The sequence below is a fragment of the Dasypus novemcinctus genome, chromosome 6, assembly GCF_030445035.2.
Source record: "Dasypus novemcinctus isolate mDasNov1 chromosome 6, mDasNov1.1.hap2, whole genome shotgun sequence".
In the NCBI taxonomy this organism is placed as follows: Eukaryota; Metazoa; Chordata; class Mammalia; order Cingulata; family Dasypodidae; genus Dasypus; species Dasypus novemcinctus.
In genome coordinates, this window is record NC_080678.1 from 61,997,198 (window position 1) to 62,019,191 (window position 21,994).

The window sequence follows — 21,994 nt, forward strand, 5'->3', positions numbered from 1 at the left end:
GAGGCTGGGGGTTCAGAATTGAGAGTATGTCTCTAAAGGGGCATTTTTTGGCAGTGAAATGAGAAGTAGAACAGATCTGACTAACATTTCACAGTTAGTACATAAAGGGTCCTTAGAGACTTGACTGAGTTCAGAGTGGGAAATCTTTGAAGTTTAGGTCCAAATCAGAAATGGCCCCAAAAGAAACAGGAGGTAAAATGAGAACAGGCACAGATGGCATCAGGATGCATTAGAAAGGATAATGAGATATCTGTGGAAAATACAGGAAAAAATATCCAGAAAAAGTTATAAATATCAGGTTTCAATGCAGGAGCGATTCAAAGAGAGAAGACATATCCTTATTGTGAGAAGATAGACTCTTATTGATATAGGTTTGATCAATCTTGGGAAAGCTATAGCAACATAAAATGCAAAAGATAGAAGCTTGGAAAATCCTTAAAATTTAAGACTAAACCCAAATATAAAAAATATTCAAGCAGAGAAATTGAGTCTTAAAAAGCCTGCAAAAATTTGAGGAGAAACCCAGATAAACGGTCATCAAGGGAAGGAGAAAACCCATTAGGTTCATTAAAGACAAGCATAGAAAGAGTTGTCACATTGTAACCCATTTTAAAAGACTCTAAGCCAACAGGAAATTACAAATGTTGTAGATCATTGAATATCAGCACCACTCTTCTAATAACTGAGCAAGCATCCTTGGAAAGTTAGGGAAGCAGCACCAGAAATAAAGCAGAGGAGATAGCTTTGACAGTTACATGAAACCTTTACTTCTTCATGACAAAGATTTAGTGAAGTTATTTGTAGGTAAAGATTACTGGCACACAACCCAAGGATTTAAAGTGGGAGAGGAAATAATTCATTTGGATGTAGATTCTAGCTTCTACATGACTATATCTGGTAAGCAACTAGTGCTGTAATACTGAAAACTACATGGGGCAATTAATAAAGGAAAATACGTACAGAAAACTGATAGATAATACGTCAATATCTCATATTGTTTCTATCCAGAGAAAAATTACTCAGTCAAAAATTACCCAACAAACCAAGAAAACATATGCTCCTGTTCAATACTGAGGAAATGTGTTAAGAATTTACTGTGCTTTTGTCTGGGCTTTAATAGAAAATATAAACACCATGGAGAAAGTGGGATTTAATTTATGTAATAAAACAGTTTGGAAGCATTTTATTTATCGTAGTTTTGCTCCTTGATTTGCATACAGATTGATATATTAGGACCCATTAGATATTTATCAAATTAATAAATAAATATCAGTTAGCACAGGACTATCAATTGCTTTAGTATCCTTGGAACATCAAACTTATATATCTACATAATCAATATAATATTAATATCAATGTTTCTGAAGACATCAATTTTTTGCTGGAGACAGTTTACTATCATATAATATATATATATAATTTATATTTATATTATTTTACCTAAAGGCATAATTATTTAAATATTAATAAATGTTAGTTTTTTTTTCTTATTATATCCTAGTTCATAGTTCATGAGTTAAACAGGGTAGTAGACTACCTTTTTAAAAGTTTTTCAAAGCTGATAAATTCTGCATGCATTGTAGTGGCACAAAGATCAGTCTCTCAAGTCAAGAATACCACTAAGGTAACTGGCGGAAAATTTCACATCAATATAGAAGGTGCGTAGGTGTCAAAGCTTTCAAAATTTTAAGAATTAGTTTGCAAAAGGATCAGCAAGTATATAGAGTCATCATATACTGTTTAGCTGACATAAATGGTTAGTTCCTTCTGAATAGCAAGATCTAACTTATTGAAATTTGCAGAAATGTTAGCAGAATATGTAAAGGAAAAGAGAGAAAATAAAAAATAATGAAAGGACAGGCATAAACACAACAATTTGAATGCGAAGTTCAAGATCTAGCTCCAGTACTTACCCTCAGTGATTCAGAGGGGATCTCCAATGGTAATAAAGAAATTATATGAAAACCTGATCCGCTTACCATGACTGATTTCATTTGCTAAAGATTGCCATAGCCAAATTCCCCTCCCCATATTTCTTCTTACAAAATAACTTGGACAGGTGGAGTCTATGTCACTACCCCTTGAATCTAGTGGAGATCTGATTACAGCAGAAGAGACACTATGCAAAGTCCAAGACAATAACTCGTAAGAGGTGGCTCAGCTTCTACCTAGTTCTCTTGGGAAGTTTGCTCTTGAAACCTAGCGCCTTGCTGTGAAGATGCCCAAAATCTATGAGAGCTCCACACTGATTTGAAATGAAGCCTCTAGCCCACAATGTGGCTAAGTTCCCAGCCAACAGCTATGTAAGTGAACAACTCTGAAAGTGGCCACCAGGACTTGTCAATGTGCCGCAGGTGGAGTTTTGTGGTGCAGAAATGAACTGCTCCCTCATGGTCTGCCAAAATTGTAGCTTTAAAAGCAAAATAAAATAATGTTTATGTTTGAGGCCATAAATGTCGGTAGTTTGTTATGCAGCAATTGATAATCAACACAAGTATTCAATTTTACAAGTAAATATTTAATTTTCTTCTATAGTATGGCAATAAAATATGCCTCTTAATAAATATATGCCATAATTATTTAAATATGTAGAATTAGGATCTTATTTGTTTCAAGAATGTTAAAGAATGGTTCAATCTTCTAAAAATGATAATGATGAAGCAAAAAGATTGATTATTCTAGAATTGTAAATGATTTCTCGAATCATTTAATTCAAGAAACATGATGTTAAAACACATTGTAGTTATTAGTTGTAAGACTAAAGTCTGTACACCTATAAAATGTGCATATGATGGTGCCTATCCAATAGAATTCTTGTGGATATTAAACTGGTTAATATTGGTACAGAAATTAGCACATTTCTTTATGAAGTGGACCATTAGTCATTATTATCAGTTATATTGTCACCCCCAAATCTGAAGCATGATGGCCTGATCTCTAGCATAGGAACAAAAGAGGTGAGTCAATCTACAACATGGAAAAGAAAGGAAGGGATTCACCATAACAGCCAATACTCAATAAAAGGAAAACCATATAAAATTAGCAGAGGTAATAACAAAAAATGAAATACATGTTTCATGATAAATTACTGATGGGTCAGTTTTCACACACACACACACAAACCTTCCCAAACCAGAGAAAAGAGGATAACTAGGAAAAAGGCACAGAAAAAAAGCTACTTAAAAATTTCTACAAACTCTTAATAAAATCTCCTTTTATGGGACAAAAGACTACCCTCACCCCAAAAATCTCTATTGCCAAATAAAGTTCTTGTATGCTAGCAATGGACCATACCTCAAGGACTCAAAGATCTCTGTTGTGGGAAACTGGTTTACCTGTTCCTTATTGTAAAAGTTGCCCCTGTTCTATTGCAGATGTTGCAGTTGTTAGATATTGTAGTTATTTCCTGTTATAGATGATGTTGGAGTTATAATAACAAATAGCTGCTTGGTAGTTTCCAATAAATATGAGATGGAAACTAGGGTTAAGGCTCTTAGTTGGAGAAGCTGTGAGTTCCCTGATCCCATCTTTGTCTCCTCTTTTGTGTCTCTCTCTGTCCTTTATTTCTTTAAGTTATATACTGCCTTCCCTTTGAGCCAACCTATTGAGATCTGCTTGCAACAGACCTCTTCCTGGAATTAGAATTGTTCTAAATTTTTAAGTCTTTTTCAAGGCAAACCTAAGGTCATCATTACATTTCGTAGCCTGCTAATAAGACATTTCTAACTGAATGGTTTAAAATACCATGTTTAGACTTAATAGAATTACCCTAATGTTAGTACCTATTTTAAAAATTAAAGATCCTTGACATTTAAAAATATTTTTTCATTTTCTAGAAAATAAAGTTTTGTAAGGACTCTCACAAATTTTTGTGAAAAATGAAATACGTGAATAAACACATTAAAACTACTGACAAAAATTGGCTCTCTACTATCAATTAGGAAAATAGGTTGAGGAGAGATTTGAATTTCATCTTCTAGTCTTAGAAGTCAGTAAGTAATGTATTAAAAAAGCAAAGAAGAAAAATAATCTCATGCATAATCAAGGCAAGTTTTCAAATGAGACAATCATCTATCTGTTCTTAATTAATACAACCCAATATAAATAAATATCTTGGAAATCAAAACAGTAACTACAATATTAAGTGATCACTTTAGAGCTAAGCATGTATGTTATCCAGGTTTTGAGGATCTGTGATGGGGGAAAAAATCAAATGACCCTTTATTAAAAATAAAGTCACTGTACTTAGTCTCTATCTTCCATTGCTTCCCCTTCCCTTAATGCATTAAGCACTATTAAAGAGTTTTCACACTAGTTCATGAAATGAAATTAGTACAGTATGAATATATAACTTCTCTAGTCGTCTCTGTGGCACACTAACTACATGAGTTTACGTAGGAATATAATTTAATAGCAAAATTTTTATCTTTTTACTTATGATTTCAATTAAGATTTTATGAAGACAAGCTCATCACCTTTAATAGTCATTTATCTGGTGTTCAGCAAAATGATACCATATAATTTAAGGTAATATACATGTATCTGTTCAGATAGGTTTCACATTAGTCTTTTTACCTGCAAAATTACCCCATTTATCTGAAAATGTGTACAATTTTCTTCCTACAATTCACAGAAGAACATTTTTCCTTTTTTCTCCAGTTTGTTTTATTCAACAAGCCAATTAGGTCAGTGATTATGTATGCCAGTAGATGCAAAAGTGATTCTCAACCTGTTTTAACATCTACTCTGAGTAAAGAAGATAGATACATTACACCATAGCACAAGAACTCTTTGAAGTGAGGTAAATGCAATGTAATTTCTTTACATTTAGGAGAAGCAAGTCCTATTTTATTCTTCAAAGTTTTACATACAGAGAGCCCTCCCTCCCAAATGACAATTTTCACGTTTTGAGAAATAATTCAAACATCTTCCAAAAAATCGGCACCATGAGTCATGTTACCCCAAGAATGGAATGCTTGCAAGGGGAACAACAAAGACTTAGTCAAATTGTTGGTCCCAGGAATATTACTTCTCTAAAATCGATTTTTTAAAAATAATTTTAAGGCAGAAATTGATATTTTAGCATCAGCAGGATATCTAATTGTTTTATAGTTCTTCCCTCTCAGTTATACACATCTATCATCTAGGAAGAGTCAAGGTATAAATTCCAACCTTACAGCAATTAATAGTCCATTAGCATTTTTAAAAGCAGATGCAGAACCAGTTGTAGAAAATATGTATTTATGCCTTGTACTTTGTAATCATTTAAAACATATCTCTACTGGATATGTATTTGCATTTGGAATTGATTAGCTCCAAAAAGCCAAGCATCATCACCAATAACATTTTAGAACTCGTAGAGGTTAAAACACAGGTTATTGACCTGTGTGTCCAATGATTTAGGACTGCAAGTTTAAATATAAATTGAGGGAATAGCTAGCATTATTTCTTACAGTTTCCCAGAATACAATGGTAACAGAACTCTGCTGTGATTTATAGATGGAAAGGAATATAGTGCAGCAATTAATGTCAAAGGAATAGTTCCTTGTGATATACTTTTTACTTTGTAAATGATATAATTAATTATGCATTGTTACAAAAAAATTGGCCTATACTTTCTGAAAATGATTTTTAACCATAAATATTTTTCAACAACATCCAGTGAACTTTGACATTCTAACACATTGGGTTGGCAAAATATACTTGAACAGGATCTCATTGGGGTTAAAGGGCTCTAAGTGAAGACTGAAGGATAAGAGTATATTTACCGGAGTTCTCAACTCAGGTATAGAGACTTGATAGGTGAGTGGGCGACAATCACGAGTGTTTGGCACCAGGACACAAGGCAGAAACATTGGACCCAAGTCATCTCCATCCAGAATATCCACTGTGAGAGTGGTGGTGGTGGTTCGCCGTTCATTCAGATTTTGTGCACGGTCCTGTGTGAGAGAAAACGGTTTCAAGAGCATGTTTTACAGGTATCAAGACACGTGTATATTTAGAAAAAAAAAATAAGTAAGTGACCTGCTTAAACTAAAACTGGTGAAGCTGGGCTTTAGACTGAAATCCATTTGTCTTCAAAGTCCACTATGGTAGCTTTCCATTTTGGGGGAACAGATAGCACTACGTGCAGTACAAACTTAAGAAGTGGGAAGTGATTTTATTAGAATTTCACATTGTTTATATTTATATAAAGAGAAGCATTATAGTAGAATTTGAAAATGTCTATGCTGACTAGTAGTAATTATCCTGAAAATTCATTCTTATATTGTTCTGTCTCTTTAAAATTCTATTTTGTACTACTCTAAAATTAATTATAATAGCAGATTGGTATTTTATTTTATGTTGCTCATAAAATATCTTCTGGTGTGATAGTTATAATACATTTGGTTGCCAATTTTTAAAACTCCCTCTTAAGCTATCTGCAATGTTGCATTCCAATTACGTTCCTTCCCTTCTGGCTGTTCAAGAGAAGTTGTGAAGAGAAGCTTTAAGGTAAGCTCTCAGAAAGTAGAAATCTCTATTGGTGGAATTTTGAAAGCACAGCCTCATCTGTACTGTAATGGCTTTGTTGCTCTATATATTTTTGATGCTTCCATCCATTATAAGATTGGTCAAATCATGCCCCCCCCCCCAAAAAAAAATTACCAATGTTTAAATTGTCAGAAAATAAATAAACCAAGATCAACCTCTTCAATAATTCACTGATAATTATGATTGATTAAATGTATGGCTTGTAGAGATTATTTTTCCAATGCTCTTCTGAAATTGTACTAAAATTTCCATGTCTGTTTATTTTATCCAATACAGTTGAGAGTATAGTGGGATCAGCAAGAGGACTGGGAGATAATTTTGGTGATTTACAAGTAAATATTTTAAATTATAATTTAAATGTGTGGGTTTTTAAGTGCAAAGAAAAAAGACTTGATTTTCATTTTAATACATGGGTTTATTTTAAATTTTCAGAAAGAGCGAGCTCATCAAACTGCCACTTAAACATTATGATTGATTAATTCAGTTATGATCAGAAAAGAAACCTGACTCCGTCTAAATTTAAGAAAAATATTAAATAACATTTCTGCATGATATGTGGATGTGGCAAAAATGTATTTTAATATCTGAAGTTTGGGTAGCTTAAAAGCAGTATTCTATAACTCCATACCATTCAATATATATTGTGTCACCCTCAAATCACTGTAGTAGACAAAATGAAGTGTTCTCATTTACAATCTTTATTTTCAGTCTATCACCAACAAATCTCTGACTATTCTCTACCTCATTTGGTCTTTGCTACTACTCCATAAAATAGACTTCAGTATATAAGAGTGGGTATAATAGAGTTGCTAAAATGGATAATGTTGACTTTTATCTTATATTGGGGTATAATATTGCTTATAAAGTATTGGCCCATAAAATTTTATTTTTATATATGGACTAAAAAGATGGGAAATATCTATATGAGCACAGATGTGGAAATGAAAATTACCAACATGGTTTCCTCACAAGTATTCTCCATAATCTATCATGTATATATAAAACATTAAGGAAAATATGAAAATATTTGGGTATCATGTATATTCCTAATATGTGAGCCCATGAAAGATGTTAAGTATCCTGGTTCAAGTCTTTTGTGGACCCCAGAAAATTATGTTCTTAAGCTAACCCATTCCTATTGCATGTGGGACCTTTTGGTTAGATTCAATGCAGGGACCTTTGATTACAACACTTTTGATTAGATCGCTTCAGGTAAGGCCTTTTGATTAGATTTTGGGACCTATGGTGGGTCCTAAACCTTTTGCTGGAGTCTTATATAAATTGAGGACAATAAAGTAGAGACACAGAGAGAAAGAAAACTGCCATTTTACCCTGCCTTGTGAGAGAGGATGCCAGGTTCACCTACAGCTGCAGAAAGACAAAAAAACCCTAAGTAGCTGAGAGAGAAGTTCTGGAGGCTAAAGTCAGATGAGCAGCCCAAGGCTGGGGCAATAAGGCCCAGGAGAGGTGAGCCATATTCCTGATCACCCACAGCTGAACATAGGGAGAAAGAGAGTCTGGAGCAGAAGTTAGAGACTGGCCAATATTTTGCCTTGCCATGTGCAGGAGTCCAGGATCACCAGCCGCCAGCCTTGGTGAGACAGGGTCTATAGATGATGCTTTGATCTGGACATTTTTACAGCTTTGGAACTGCAAGCTTCTACCCTAATAAATTCCGATTATAAAAGCTAACTCATTTCAGATATTTTACACTGACAGCCTTTAACAAACTAAAACATTAAGTCTTAATTATCTTCTCCAGATCTGAACCACATATGTTCTTAAGTAGATGCAGCTCAAGTGGCTGAGTGCTTGCTTCCCATTTATGAGGTCCTGTGTTCAATTCCTGCTACCTCCTTAAAAAAAAATATTCCTCTAAACCAAGCACCTGGCAAATGAATTCAAAAGCAAAACAAAAAATAAAAAGTCTTTTGTTCTAGCAAACTGCACAATCCAAGATATTTCTGGATAAAGGAAAGAGCATTTTAAATTGTGAGTGGCAGAAACACAACATATTTATTTGCACAAACATTTTGTGTAATTTCCTTAAGTTTGGGTTTTCATTCATTGATATATTAAAATCCAATATATGTTAAAAGTGTCCAAGAAAATGTTTCTTCCTTTCACCCTTTCATTCCCATCTCCATTTCTCTTCTTCTCTCCCTTTTTAAAAAGAAGATAAAGTGTAATTAATTTATAGAAAAGATGCCTGTAATTGGCAAGCATGAATTTCTTTTTTAAGCAGTTATCTAAGTTTGATATTTAGTTTATATTTTCTCAACTTGTATTATTACTTCACATCTCATTTTTATTTCCAAACATTAAACAATTTTGAAGTGAAAGCTTTAACTAACATACATAATTTTAAAAATTCACTATTTAATAACAATTTTGAATGACAGGTATATGGAAAGAATTGCAGGTAATACAGAGTAAAATCAAGAGGCTGATATATAAGAGTTTAAAAATATAATATATGTTCAACATAAAATCTTTAAAAAATCTATAGGGAATATTCATCAGACTAAGAGAGCAGAGCATTCTATCAATGCCTCACTGAGGAGACAGTATTCACATTTTCTTTAAATCCTTAACACCTTTACACAAGGCCTACAATCCTCTTGTCCCCATGGAATGTGTAGTAGTTTGATATTATTGATAAATTCCAAAAGGAAATATTGGATTATGTTTGTAAATTGATCTTTTCCTCTGGGCATATTAGATTATGTTGGATTCATAGGTCTACTTGATTAAATAATTATGTAAACCTCTTGTGCAAGTAGGATATTAAAAGATAAAAGGCAGAGATAAAAGCCACGGCAAAGGACAGAGTTGAGGGTTTTTGATGTTGGAATTAGATGCTAAAGCCTTAAGCTGGAGCCCCAGGAAGTAAGCAAGAGAATCGAGTCCCAGAAAGGGAGGAACCCGGGAAGCCTGAAGCCTGAACCCTGGCAGACATTGGCGGCCCTCTTGTTCCAACACATGAAAATAGACTTTGGTGAGGGAAGTAACTTAAGCTTTACGGCCTGGTATTTGTAAGCTCCTACCCCAAATAAATACTTTTTATAAAAACCAACCAATTTCTGATATTTTGCAACAGCACCCCTTTGGCTGACTAATAAAGAATGACAATATAATGTACAATGCTTCGGGGTCAAATTGTAACATCGTATCTGGCATAAGAAAGGCAAACAAAAGTTTTTTAATATGTTATTTGGCAAATAGGTAGAATTTTCATTAATATATTACAAAGAAGAACTGATTTTTATTACAAAAGGTAAGTACCTAATATAACATCAAAGAAGACTTAATTTTTGCAAATAGTTAAGACATAAGCAATTCATTGTGACAATCCATTCTATTCACAAAGCACATTTTTATAAAATAACAAATAATTAAACTGTGATAATGTTAAGGCAATAAAACATCTTTGTTTGATAAGTGAGACTTAAATTCCCTCATTCAAAATGAAAGGCTTTTTGCGTAAAATAGTTTAATTACAAATTATTCTTTGATCAAACTAATGACATATGCTGAATTCTAATCTTAGAACCTCTTCTCTGTGAGGCACTGTGGTAAGAAAGCATTGACTGTGAGGAATGGGGGCAACAAAGATGTGGACTCTAACAAAAAAAAACTGAAATTATGAGAAACCAGACTGAAAAATGAATGCGCACAGGGTGATGTTCTGATTTCTAAAATTTATTTGTTTACTTATTTTAAGGAGGTACCGGAGATTGAACCTAGGACTTCATACATGGGAAACAGTATAAGCTACATCTGCTCCCCAACAAGAGCTGTTTTCTTTTCATTCATTTGTCTTTGTTTTTGTTTTTAGGAGGAACAGGGAACTGAAACTGGGATTTGTGATTCATTTTTTGAGGCAACATCATATGATTGGAATAAAGAGACTTCTAACATTTAAATGTTCAGTATTCAAATAGTTTGTATTGCAACAAAATAGCTAAAAATGCCTACTAGACATAGATGCACAAATTAAATATTATTCCATTGCTTTATCAGATATTTGCAGCAGAGAAAGGGGAAAAAAAAAAAAAAGGAATACTGCAACATAATTAGAGTTGCCCTGAGACTTCTGACCATAAATTAGTTACCTAAGACTACAGAGGTGCTTGACTGCATCTCTTCATTAATGATAGATGGGATAACACCAAGAGGAATGTTTTAAAAATTATTCTAGTGACTTGATTCTGTTATTTTAGTTCATTTAAATACATGTAACAGCAACCAGTTGCCTTGTTCTAAATCACTTTAGAAGTGGGGTATTTTTTGTTCCTTTCCTGAAAGCATCTTTTCGTTCAAAATGTTTACCTACTGTTCCTTAATTTTTTAGCATAATGGGAGGCAGAATAGTGTACATTTTTATGTTTCAACACGATTACACATCATTGCTTCTTGAACATCTTGTGCATTCTGTTCCCTTAAACTACCAACCACTGTCATTCCATTCCACCCCTACTCCCCAGAAAATGCCACAAAAACAAGCAGAGCTAAAAGCAATGGGTGTAAAATCAGAACTAATTCCATTTATCATTGAGAAGGAGACACAAGGTGAGGTGAACGTGGAGGTTATTTCTGAAAAGTTGTTTACAGATGATAAAACATCAAAGTATAGATTGTGATTTTTACATAGCCAAGTCCATTTTGTTTGCAGTGCTTATATACTTTTTGAATAATCATGGCCAAATGAAAAGACAGCACTAGAAAAGAAATAATATTGGCTTTTTAGGAAATATATCTTGTGAGAACAGACAGCTAGTGTCTCTTCTCTAGATTTTTTTATATTTGAGAAAATATAGAATAACCAGTTATTGATGTTAATTCAGAAATTATACTTACTATGACTCAAATTAAATGGAAACCTTTCCTTTCCAATAACTAATTAGTTAAGCACCCAATCACTTTTAATATTTGCTTTGGAATAGTACTAACACAAAAGACAGCTTTGAAGAAAATCTATGTATATACAGATGAGTTTGATTCCTCAGTGATTTAGGGTTACAGAAAACTCTTAGCCTGTAGCAACAGAATGTACTGTACATTTCAACGAAAGGAAAATCCATTGATTTCTATACTTTTCTAGATTTTGGCTTCCTCTTCTTTTTTCTAAAATTAATCATTCCTCCATTGTAAATTCACATTTAAAATAGTCAGTATGAACAAGAATGTTGCAAATATTCTCCCCCCCACAAATTATGGGTCTAATGTGGGTCAATCAAAACTCTCCCAGGCTAATAAAGAAACATAACATGTTCATACTGATAAAAAGAAATCTCCTAACTGCATATAATTTAAGGGTTCCCTTTGCAAATCAATCAAATCTTTGTACAGTAAGTAAAACCAGGGCAAAGCTGAGTAATGTTCAATTACTTATCCTCAGATCTCTAATTAACCTCTTAGATACCAGCTACTTTAAAGTCAAAATTGATTGTCCATATTTCAACACTCCTTATAAATCCAAGAAAATATGTACCTTGTTAATATACATGGCTTACATTATACATTGTTTTACACCACTAATAAAATTTAAAAAAAGAGGAATATAAAAGAATTATTATAAAGATATTTTAGACATGTGGATATCATTCTACTTTTTCCTTTATAATCATAAAGATATGAATTATACTAATATAGATAATGATATGTAAGTGGTAAATGATTAATTACTAGCTTTCTGAGATATAGGGCCGGGATTCATAGCATCTACCACTTTCCATTGTGTAAATATTCTGACCACGACCACAAATTTGAGGGCACTGAACTCAGCGCTAGGAAGATAGACGCAAATTCAGTACTCCCAAGCATTTATAGGCTGTCTGTTTTGATTAAATATTTTAAATGCAGAGGAAATGGTGAGAATGTGTTATATTGCAATATTTTGAAAAATTAATAAGGCAGTATCTACTAAAAGTATACACATATACACATACACATATATAAACTATATCTAACCTTTCCCTTAGTAGTTTCATTTTTAATTATTAATTTTAAAAATAAAATACAAGTACTTAAGTGGTTTATGTGATACTATAATAATATCACAATATACACCAGGCATTATTCTAAGCACTTGTTGTGTTTGTTAACTTGCTAATCTCAAGAACCCTCTGTAATATGTCTTATTAGCATCCACATTGCACTGGTTAGGAATGCTGACATACATTATATGCCCAAAGTCACACAACTAATCGATTGCAGAATTAGTATTTGAATCCAAGCACTTTGGTTTCAGAGTCCATAAATTTACCACTACAGTCACTGCCTCTCATGTGAAACAAGACAATAGCTATCAATTTGGTGGCAAAATACCTTCAGCAACAATCCAAATGTCAGTCAATGGGAATATAGTTGAAGAAGCTACAATGTGTCCTTACTTTGATAAACTACAATGCTATTAAAATGATATAGTCCTGAAGTGAGTGTTCAGAACTATTTCTAAATAGTTCAGAATAGTTCATAACTATTCCCTCATATCTGTGGTCAAGTGATATTGGACAAGGTTGTCAAGCCCACCCAGCTGGGTCAGAATAGTCTATTTTACAAATGGTCCTGGGAAAACTAGATACCCATAGCTAAAAGAAAGAAAGAGGCCTGTGATCTCACACTTCATATAAAAATTACTTCAAAATGGATCAAGGACCTAAATAGAAAAGCAAGAACCATAAAACTCCCAGAAAAAAATGTAGGAAACATCTTCAAGACTTATGGTAGGTTGTCATTTCTTGAACTTTACACCCAAAGTATGAGCAACTAGATAAATGGGACCTCTTCAAAACTAGTTGCTAACACTTGCACATCAAATGACTTCGTTAAAAAAGTGAGAAGGCAGTCTGTTCAACGACAGAAAATTTTTGGAAATCACATACCCAAAAAGGTTTGATTTCTATGTTATATAAAAAGATCACATTACTCAATGACAAAAAGGCAAGCAATCCAATTTAAAAATCAGCAAAAGATTTCATTAGATATTTTTCCATAAAGGAAATATAAATGGCCCCAAAACACATGAAAAGATGCTCCACATCACTAGCTATTACAGAAATGCAGAATAAAACTATGAGATATTATTATATGCCTTAAATAATGGCTAATATTGAAAAACAGAAAACAACAAGGGCTGTACAGGATGTGGAGAGATAGGAATACTTCACTGTTGGTAGGAATGTAAAATGGTGCAGTCTCTGTGGAAGACAGTTTAGTGGTTCCTCAGGAAGCTAAATATAGAACTGCCATATAATCTTGGCCTCTCTCTACTAGGAATATATTCAGAAGAACTGAAATCAAGGACACAGATAGATATTTGTCCACCAATGCTCATAGAGGCATTATTCACAATTGCTAAATTATGAAAAAATCCTAAATGTCTGCCAACAGATGAATGGATAAACAATATGTGGTATATACATACAATGGAATATTATACAGCTGTAAGAATAAATAAACTGGGAAAGCCCATAACAATATGGATGAACCTTGAAGATATTATGTTGATTGAAATAAGCCATACACAAAAGGACAAATATTTTATGGTCTAACTGATATGAACTAAATATGATGAGTAAACTTATAGAGTATACTCTAGAGTATAGATTAGGAGGAGACAGAATGTGGGTTGAGAAGAGGAAGCTGATACTGAATGTATGTAGAATGTTTAATAAACTGAATTTTAAATATGTGGAAGTGGACAGAATTGATGGAAGCACATTACAAACAGTATAACTAACATTGCTGATTTATAAATGTTATTGTGGTTCAAAGGAACCATCTAGAGAGGTTAATGTTAATTGAAAGACAACTAGAGGATAATCTAGGAACTGTATAATATAGTGATTTTGGTGATAGATGAGGATTGTGGTTAGTAATATAAATACAATAATGTTCCTCTATTAAAAAGTGTTAAGAGTAGGTGATACATGGGAAAATACAACTAATATAACTTATAGACTATAATTAACAGGAATATTTTAATATTTTTGTAGTAAAGGTAAAGAAGGTATATCAATGCTAAAGGTAAAAGGGGTATGGAATTTAGTTCTATAATATATGAATATTGTGGCAGTTTGAATTCTGTGAATCTCAAAAAATATTACATTCTTGAACTGGTACATTCCTGTTGGTGTGGACCCCTTTGATTGCATTAAATTCAGTTGAGGGGTTTTGCTTAGATTACTTGATAAGATCATATTCGGGCTTTTGATTGGACTTATGACAGTGAGCTGTGAGCCACCTTGCATGGTCTGATATAAACAGAGACACAGAAAAGAAGCCACCATATTTGATCCTGTCATGATAGTGGACTCCAGATTTACCTGCAGCTGTGGAAAGGTAGAGAAACCCCAAGAGACTGAGAGAGGAGGCAGGAAAGAGACAAACCCTATGCCTCAGTGACCTCAGATGAGCTCTGGGAGATGGGAGATTTGGGAACGGAAAGGAGAGACCTCGGCAGAATCACCCACCATCTTGCTTCACCACATGGCAACAAACCACATGGCAACACACCAGGATCAACAGTAGCTGACTTTGGTGAGAAAACATCTCTGAAAGTGCCTTGATTTGGACATTTCATGGCCTTGGAACTATAACATTTTACCCTAAATAAAATTTTCATTATAAAAGCTAACCCATTTCTGGTACTTTGCATCCACAGCTTATGGCAAACTAAGACAAATATGATCAAGCATTTTTTTCTTCATTATCTTCATAAACAAAGAGACCTTGGTCATATCATTTAACCTATATGTGCTCATTATTTATACTTCTGAATACTAAAGAAATAACTGAGTTTGTTCTTAAGATTAAATAAGATAAATGTGCATGGGCAGAATGCTTCCATAATTTGTTAAGCTCCCTTATTTTATTTTTGAAGGTGAAATAAAGTTTACTTTTAAAAAATTATATAGTCCTGAAAACTTTTGAAAGCACATAAAAGTTTTATAATCCCCTAAAATAAAACATATCTGTTTTATAATGTATGATATAAATTTATTTAAAAAAAGAACTATCACTAAAGATAAATTAAAACCTTTTTTCAACTTCTCTCCAATACCATTCCTTGATCTCAATGATTCATGTGTATACTTCTATTTCATAAGCATATCCTTGACATGCTAAGCACTTATCATCCCTTTCTCAGTTTGGGGTAATCTAACTAAATGGATACAAACTGTTCCAGAGTTCTTTGCAAATATTTTCGAATTAAACAGAAATTTAAAAGATTCTTTTAGCTTGCATTTATTTTTTAAAAATAGCACATTTAAGTTAGCACAATATAAACTAGCTTTCACATACACTCCATAGCAATCTAAATTTTCTAGAAGTTTATATTTGTGATTTTGAGGCAGAAGATAGAAATTTTACCTTTCCTTCACTTTTTCGTTTAAGTAGAAAAAAAACAAAGATTGCTGAGTTGAGTAGGCTGAGTGACTCTTTTCAACATTATTTCCTTTTTCTTATATCCAGTTTCCACTCTCATCTTGACACCAAGACAAACCACATAGAATTGAAAACAAACAATCTGTTCTTGTTTGCTAGACTGCAGAAAGCAATATACCAGAAATGGTTTGGCTTTTACAATGGGTATTTATTAGCTTACAAACCTACAATTCCAAGATCATGAAAATGTGCAAATCAAGGCATCATCAAGGGGTTCCTGATGACCAGTTACCAGTAATCCCAGACTTCTCTGTCACATGGCAAGGCACATGGCAGTGCCTACTGGTCTCTCCCTTCTCTTCTGGTTTTTCTTGCGTCCAGCTTCTTGCTTCTGTGGCTTTCTCTCTCTTTTTCTGAATTTCATTCTTTTATAAGGGACTCCAGTAAAAGGATTAATACCCACCCTGAATAAGATGTGTCACCAAAAGATCCTACTTACAATAGGTTCACACCCACAGAAATGGATTAACTTTAAGAACTTATGTTTTTGAGGCACATACAGAACCATTACAGAACCTAAAGAATGTTAAATGAAAGTCTAGAAAAGTAGCTTCAAAAATTAGATCTTTACTTTTATCTAACCACATCCATAGACATATGTACACTTTTTAAGGTGAAAAATAACTAAGAAAGGCTAAATAAATGACAATTTAGTGATACCTGGCTGTATATAAACTTGTGAACAGCTGTTGGGTGTTTTGCTTTTGCCACCTCTGGTATCGTTCTGTTGCTATATAAGTAAGAATTCAATGCTCAGATGCCAGTGAAGACACTGGCTTGCTTTAGAGCGAATTTTCTTAACAAGGGGTCCATGAGCTTGAATTTAAATTAAAACAAACAAACAAACCACAGAGTAAGCTATTATCCACGTGGTACAGCAGTGCTCCAAAACATGTTCGCTGAGAGGGATGAGTGTGCCACAATATGGGGAGGTTGCTGGTGTGGGAGGAGTGGGGTGGGGGGATGGGGTTATACAGGAACCTCTTATTTTTTTTATAAGGTAACCTTTTTTGTAATGTATGTATCTTAAAAAAAATACAATTTACAAAATTGATGGGGGTGGGGGAGTGGGGTGTGGGTTATATGGGAACCTCATGTTTTTTTTAATGGAACATTTTACATGATCTATTAAATTTAATTTAAAGAGTTTTACTTAAAAAAACCACTATTCTTGTGGCTCCTGTTGGTGTGGGTGTGATAAATTTATTAAATAATACACAATATAGTGTGGACTTAGTAGAGGTCCATGGTTTTCTCCTGGCTGGCAAAGGGATCCATGGAATAAAAAAAGTTAAGAACCCCTGCCTTAGACTCTAACTGCCTTTTCAGAAATTGGACCTATGGAATCTTAAGCAAATAACATTTCTAAATTTCCTTTTCTTTATTAAGAATAGCTTAATGGTAATAGCTATTTGTTGCTGGCCCTTGTGGTTTTCTGCTCAAATGCTAGTTCTGTTCTTCTTCCTTGCTAAAAGACCATTTTTTAGGATCCCAGCCCAGGAGATGACCTATAATTAGTGTAATACAGGGATAAGTATCTCATTGCCCACTGCCAATACAAGCTTCCTCAGCCCTCTTTTCTGGTATGCTCACACATGTGACCCATTACTCTAAGAGGGAGTCAGATAGGAGATGACTCTAGGAAAGGATTTCTTTGATTTGAAAAGAAAATGAACAAACATAAAATAATTCCTTTCTACCTAGCTACACTCAGACTTGAAATAACATTATGATCCTTGTGGTATTCAACAAGCACCTGGCAGATAAGTCAATGGAAAAATAGCCAAATCTCAAAACAGGCATAGAGTTAAGCATAGAAGGAACAAGTCTTTGGTGATACACTTGAGCTATCAGACCAAGCCTTGAGCCATATAACTCCAGGAATTTTACTAAATTATGATGATGACAACTACTAATGTTATTGACATAGTAGCTTATATCTGGTGAACAAATAATAAATAAGTGATAACACTGAAGAAAAGACTTACCAATTAGGCAGTGGTTCTCTACCATAAGTGCAATTTACAGTTCCTGGGCAACTATTTAAAACTGCAGATACTCTAGTTCTATTCTCTAACATTCCTATTCAGAAGGTTTGATGATGGATTCAGGAATCTGCATTTTTAATAAGCTCCTAACTTGATTCTGTTACACTTGTTTAGCAGATCATGCTTTGAAGAATACTTTAGCCTGAGCTAAACCCAAATGATTGGAGAGCAGGCAATAAAAACAAGTGATTCAAAGAATAAAGAGTTCAGTAAGTAAAACAATCTTCCCACCCACCCTTTCGCATTCCAGATCTAGAAGAATGTAAAACAATAAAATGTAAATTCCACCAAGGGCAGGGGTAACTTGTTCAGGCCATAAATTTCACAGGGTATTCTGAAAGCACTCATAACATTTGAACCACTTCTTCAGTTCATAAACTCACAGGAATAATGTTAGAGAAATTCGATACTTACATTAGCTTGGATGATGACAAAGTAGCGAATCTTATCTTCATAATTGAGCCTCTTCCTTAACACAACATTTCCCGTCAACATGAGGGGGATTTCAAAGGTGTCATTGGATGTCTGTAAACATATAAAGATACAAACTTAAGACTATTTCAATATAAGAGGGATTAGAGAATTCAATAGTGTGATTTAGTGCCCTTGAAAGTTAGAGATAGCACACTCATCATCTGAAAATGAAATATATGTGTAAGCTCCAGATTTAATATTCTTATCATTTCTCAAGATGTTTAATTTTGATCAATACATTTCACCACAGTCCTTTGATATTGATAACCCAGAGACATGTATGTAGTTTTTTGTATATCACACTAAGTGTGATCCATCAATAGCCCTGGTATACTTCTAAATCAAAGACAGGTATCTGAAAATCTCCCCTGTTGTGGCACGGTGAGTCTTGTGGACATCAGAAAATTCTATACTTAAAGTTAATCCCTTCCTGTACATGTAAAATGATTGTAATATGTCCCAGAGACTTAATTCTTTGGTCTTTTCATGTACCAGTTGAGCCCTGCATCTCAGCTGAGTTGCAACACTTACTCTTCAATCCATTGCGCTCACCCAGGAAAACTAGCAAGGTGATGATAGACAATGCCTATCACAAGGAACAGAGTGCTGGCAACTACAAGCAAGATAGTTCTTTCCATCTGCCCCATGGGATCTAAACTCCTCTCAATTAAAAACAGAGTGGGCATCACCATCCCTAAATCTTCCAACTAGGGAATGAAAAATGGACTAAAGTACACTTATTATAATTCCATTATAGACTTTTATTATTCTAGTAATGGAAGAATTTTTATCATTAATATAAAGACAGTGTCATCAGAGGTTCTAAGAGAGGGAGATCATTGATATAAAGGCAGTGGCCACCAGAGGTCCTGAAGAGAGGGAGAGAGAATAGGTATAATATGGTGGCATTTTCAGGACATTGAAATTTTCCTGCATGACACTGCAATGATGGATACAGGCCATTATATGTTTTGCCATAGCCTACAAATTTGTGTGTGACAGTGTAAACTACAATGTAAACTATAGTCCATAGTTAGTAGCAATGCTTCCATAAGTGTTCATCAACTGTACCACACTAATGAAGGAGGTTGTTAATGTGGGAAAGTGTGGGAAGGGGAAGAAATGGGCATATGTAACACTTACGTAATATAAAGCTTCTACAAAAATTATTTTTTAAGATTATATGGCTTTTCCTCCTTAATTCATTAATGTAGCAAATTACATCAATAAAATACATTATGTTATAAAACAAACCTATTGTAGAAGGAGCCTTTTGATTAGATTCAGTTAGGGACCTTCTTTTTGATTACATCATTTCAGTAGGGCATGACCCAGGGTGGATCTTAATCATCCTACTGAAGTCCCTTATAAGTAGAGAAATAAAAAGGTACAAATACAAAAAGAAAGAAGGCTGTAGAGACAGAGAAAAACCCAGAAGCTGAGAGAGAAGGCTGTGGGAACCATGAGCTGAGAGGAAGCCACCTTAGCCAGAAGCTGAAAGCAATGAGGCTAGGAGGAGAGAAGTGAGACAAGTCAACACTGCCATTGTTCTTGACTCCCTACAGGTATAGTTTGGAGAAAAGGATCTCCTAATGATGCCTTGGTTTAGACACTTTCATGGCTGTAAATCTGTAAGCATTTAACCTAATAAATTCCCATTATAAAAGCCAACCCATTTCAGGTATATTGCATTGGCAGCATTAAACAAACTAAAATACCTGTTATAGTTTTTCACTTGTTTTATCATGAAATGTCCAACCATTGTTAATGTGTTATTTATTACAATATATATTTGCATATTGGTGCCCAAACTGTAAATATTTTTGAGCATTACATACAAGTATTAACTTGAAACCTGGAATGGAGGTTCCTTTTTTCTCAGGTCTCAGCACTGCTGCTTAGGAGTTAAGAATCCTATTCCCTCAGGGACTGATTTCCTGGTAATGGGCAGCCATTCAGATGATCCATACAGAACCTTCCAGCACCACTGACCTGGTGCTTAACCCAAAGTATAAGGTGCTGTATTCAAACTCTATGAGAGTAGCGTATAACTCACAAGATTAGTTTCTTATGCTGAAAAAGATCTTAATTTGCTCTTGTATTTCAGTGTAGTTTTGAAGATAGATAATATAGTCTCTCAATAACTCCAAAACAATCAGTTTTAGTTCTCATCTGGAACTGTTATCACCATGTACATGTGATGATACACTTAGCTTGGGTCTACACTGGATTGTTACAAAATAATAATAATATTAACGATGATGATGATGATAAAACAGAATGGAAGAAAGGAAGTAGCAAAGAAAAAAGTCTATTTGCTATGTCAGTGTGGGTGTGTGTGTGTGTTTATACCTTGAGCTCACACAGAGTATCAGTAAGGAAGGGAAACTCAATGAAGAAGCAGCAGACTTAGGTCTCATATCTGAGGCTCATAAAGGGGAAGATTAACCTTCAATATCTAGAGTTATAATCTTTCTCTCTCCCTCTCTCTCACCACCCTCTACACAAGAAATAACAAAATTGAAAATTTTTAATGATTTAAATAATTGGCTTTGCAAATCTCCTTCTAGAACACAGTTAAGTAACAGTATTATTTTAAATATAAATACTGAAAATGCATCTGGAAGGATTTTTACAATTATAAAGGGCTATTTGACACTTAGACTAATTTTTCTATTACTCAAACATTGCTTATAGCTTATATCTGTGGGTGTGGCTCTCAGTCATGCCAGGGAAGTACAGGAATTGCTGAAACTAAATATCTTAATTATGGGTAAATCTTATTTAATATTTGTCATTTATACTACAACAACACATCCCAATGTGTTGTTACAGCGATGTTAAAGAGTTTTTACATTTTAAAGCCTTGGCATCTGCAGCTCAATAATGACAAGTCAGTAAAAAGACCAATCTCTATGACAGAGATTACAGGATGCTTATCCAAGAATCACCCCATCACTGAACCTTGCCTTTGCTCTCAGACCTCCAAAATAGTTCAGATATCCAGTGATCTTGTCCTTCAGGGCAGTCTATATCACCAACTGGATAAGTTACAACTAGTCTAACCCAAACATTCCCTTTACCAATACTTATTTTGGAAACAGATATGTGATCCAATTCTGAGTAACTTGCCAAAGAGTTTTTATTAATCATAAAAAGAGACCCAGGTAACGAAGTTTCCCTTTTCTGCTTACAGATACTGTTGTCTGAATAAAAATTTGGCACTTCAGCAGTCATTTTGGGAGCCAGGCTAGGAGAAGTAACTGGCATGCTGATGAAGGCAAAACAGAAAATGTATTTGTGATGGCTTTGAGGTGCTGAAGGAACAAATTCTGATACTATCAATCTCTGAACAATCTGTTAAAAAAGATAATAAATGACCTTATCAGTTGACCCACTTTTAATTTAATTTTTCAATGTTTGCAGTTAAAAGCACCTTGATATATAATTATCACCTGCCTGTGTGTCCTTACATTTTAGTCCTC

General features: G+C 34.0%; 1 protein-coding gene across 1 annotated transcript in view; it reads right to left on the minus strand.

Annotated features, from left to right (window-relative positions):
• The window catches only part of LOC101441123 (protocadherin-15), a 1,917,137-nt gene that overhangs the window by 557,475 nt on the left and 1,337,668 nt on the right, over positions 1–21,994 (minus strand). Inside the window, exons 9-10 of the mRNA XM_058298874.2 lie at positions 18,450–18,560; positions 5,769–5,939 (exon numbers count right to left, since the gene is read on the minus strand). Of these exons, the coding sequence (XP_058154857.1) occupies positions 5,769–5,939; positions 18,450–18,560 (282 nt within the window). The remainder of the gene's footprint in view (positions 1–5,768; positions 5,940–18,449; positions 18,561–21,994) is intronic.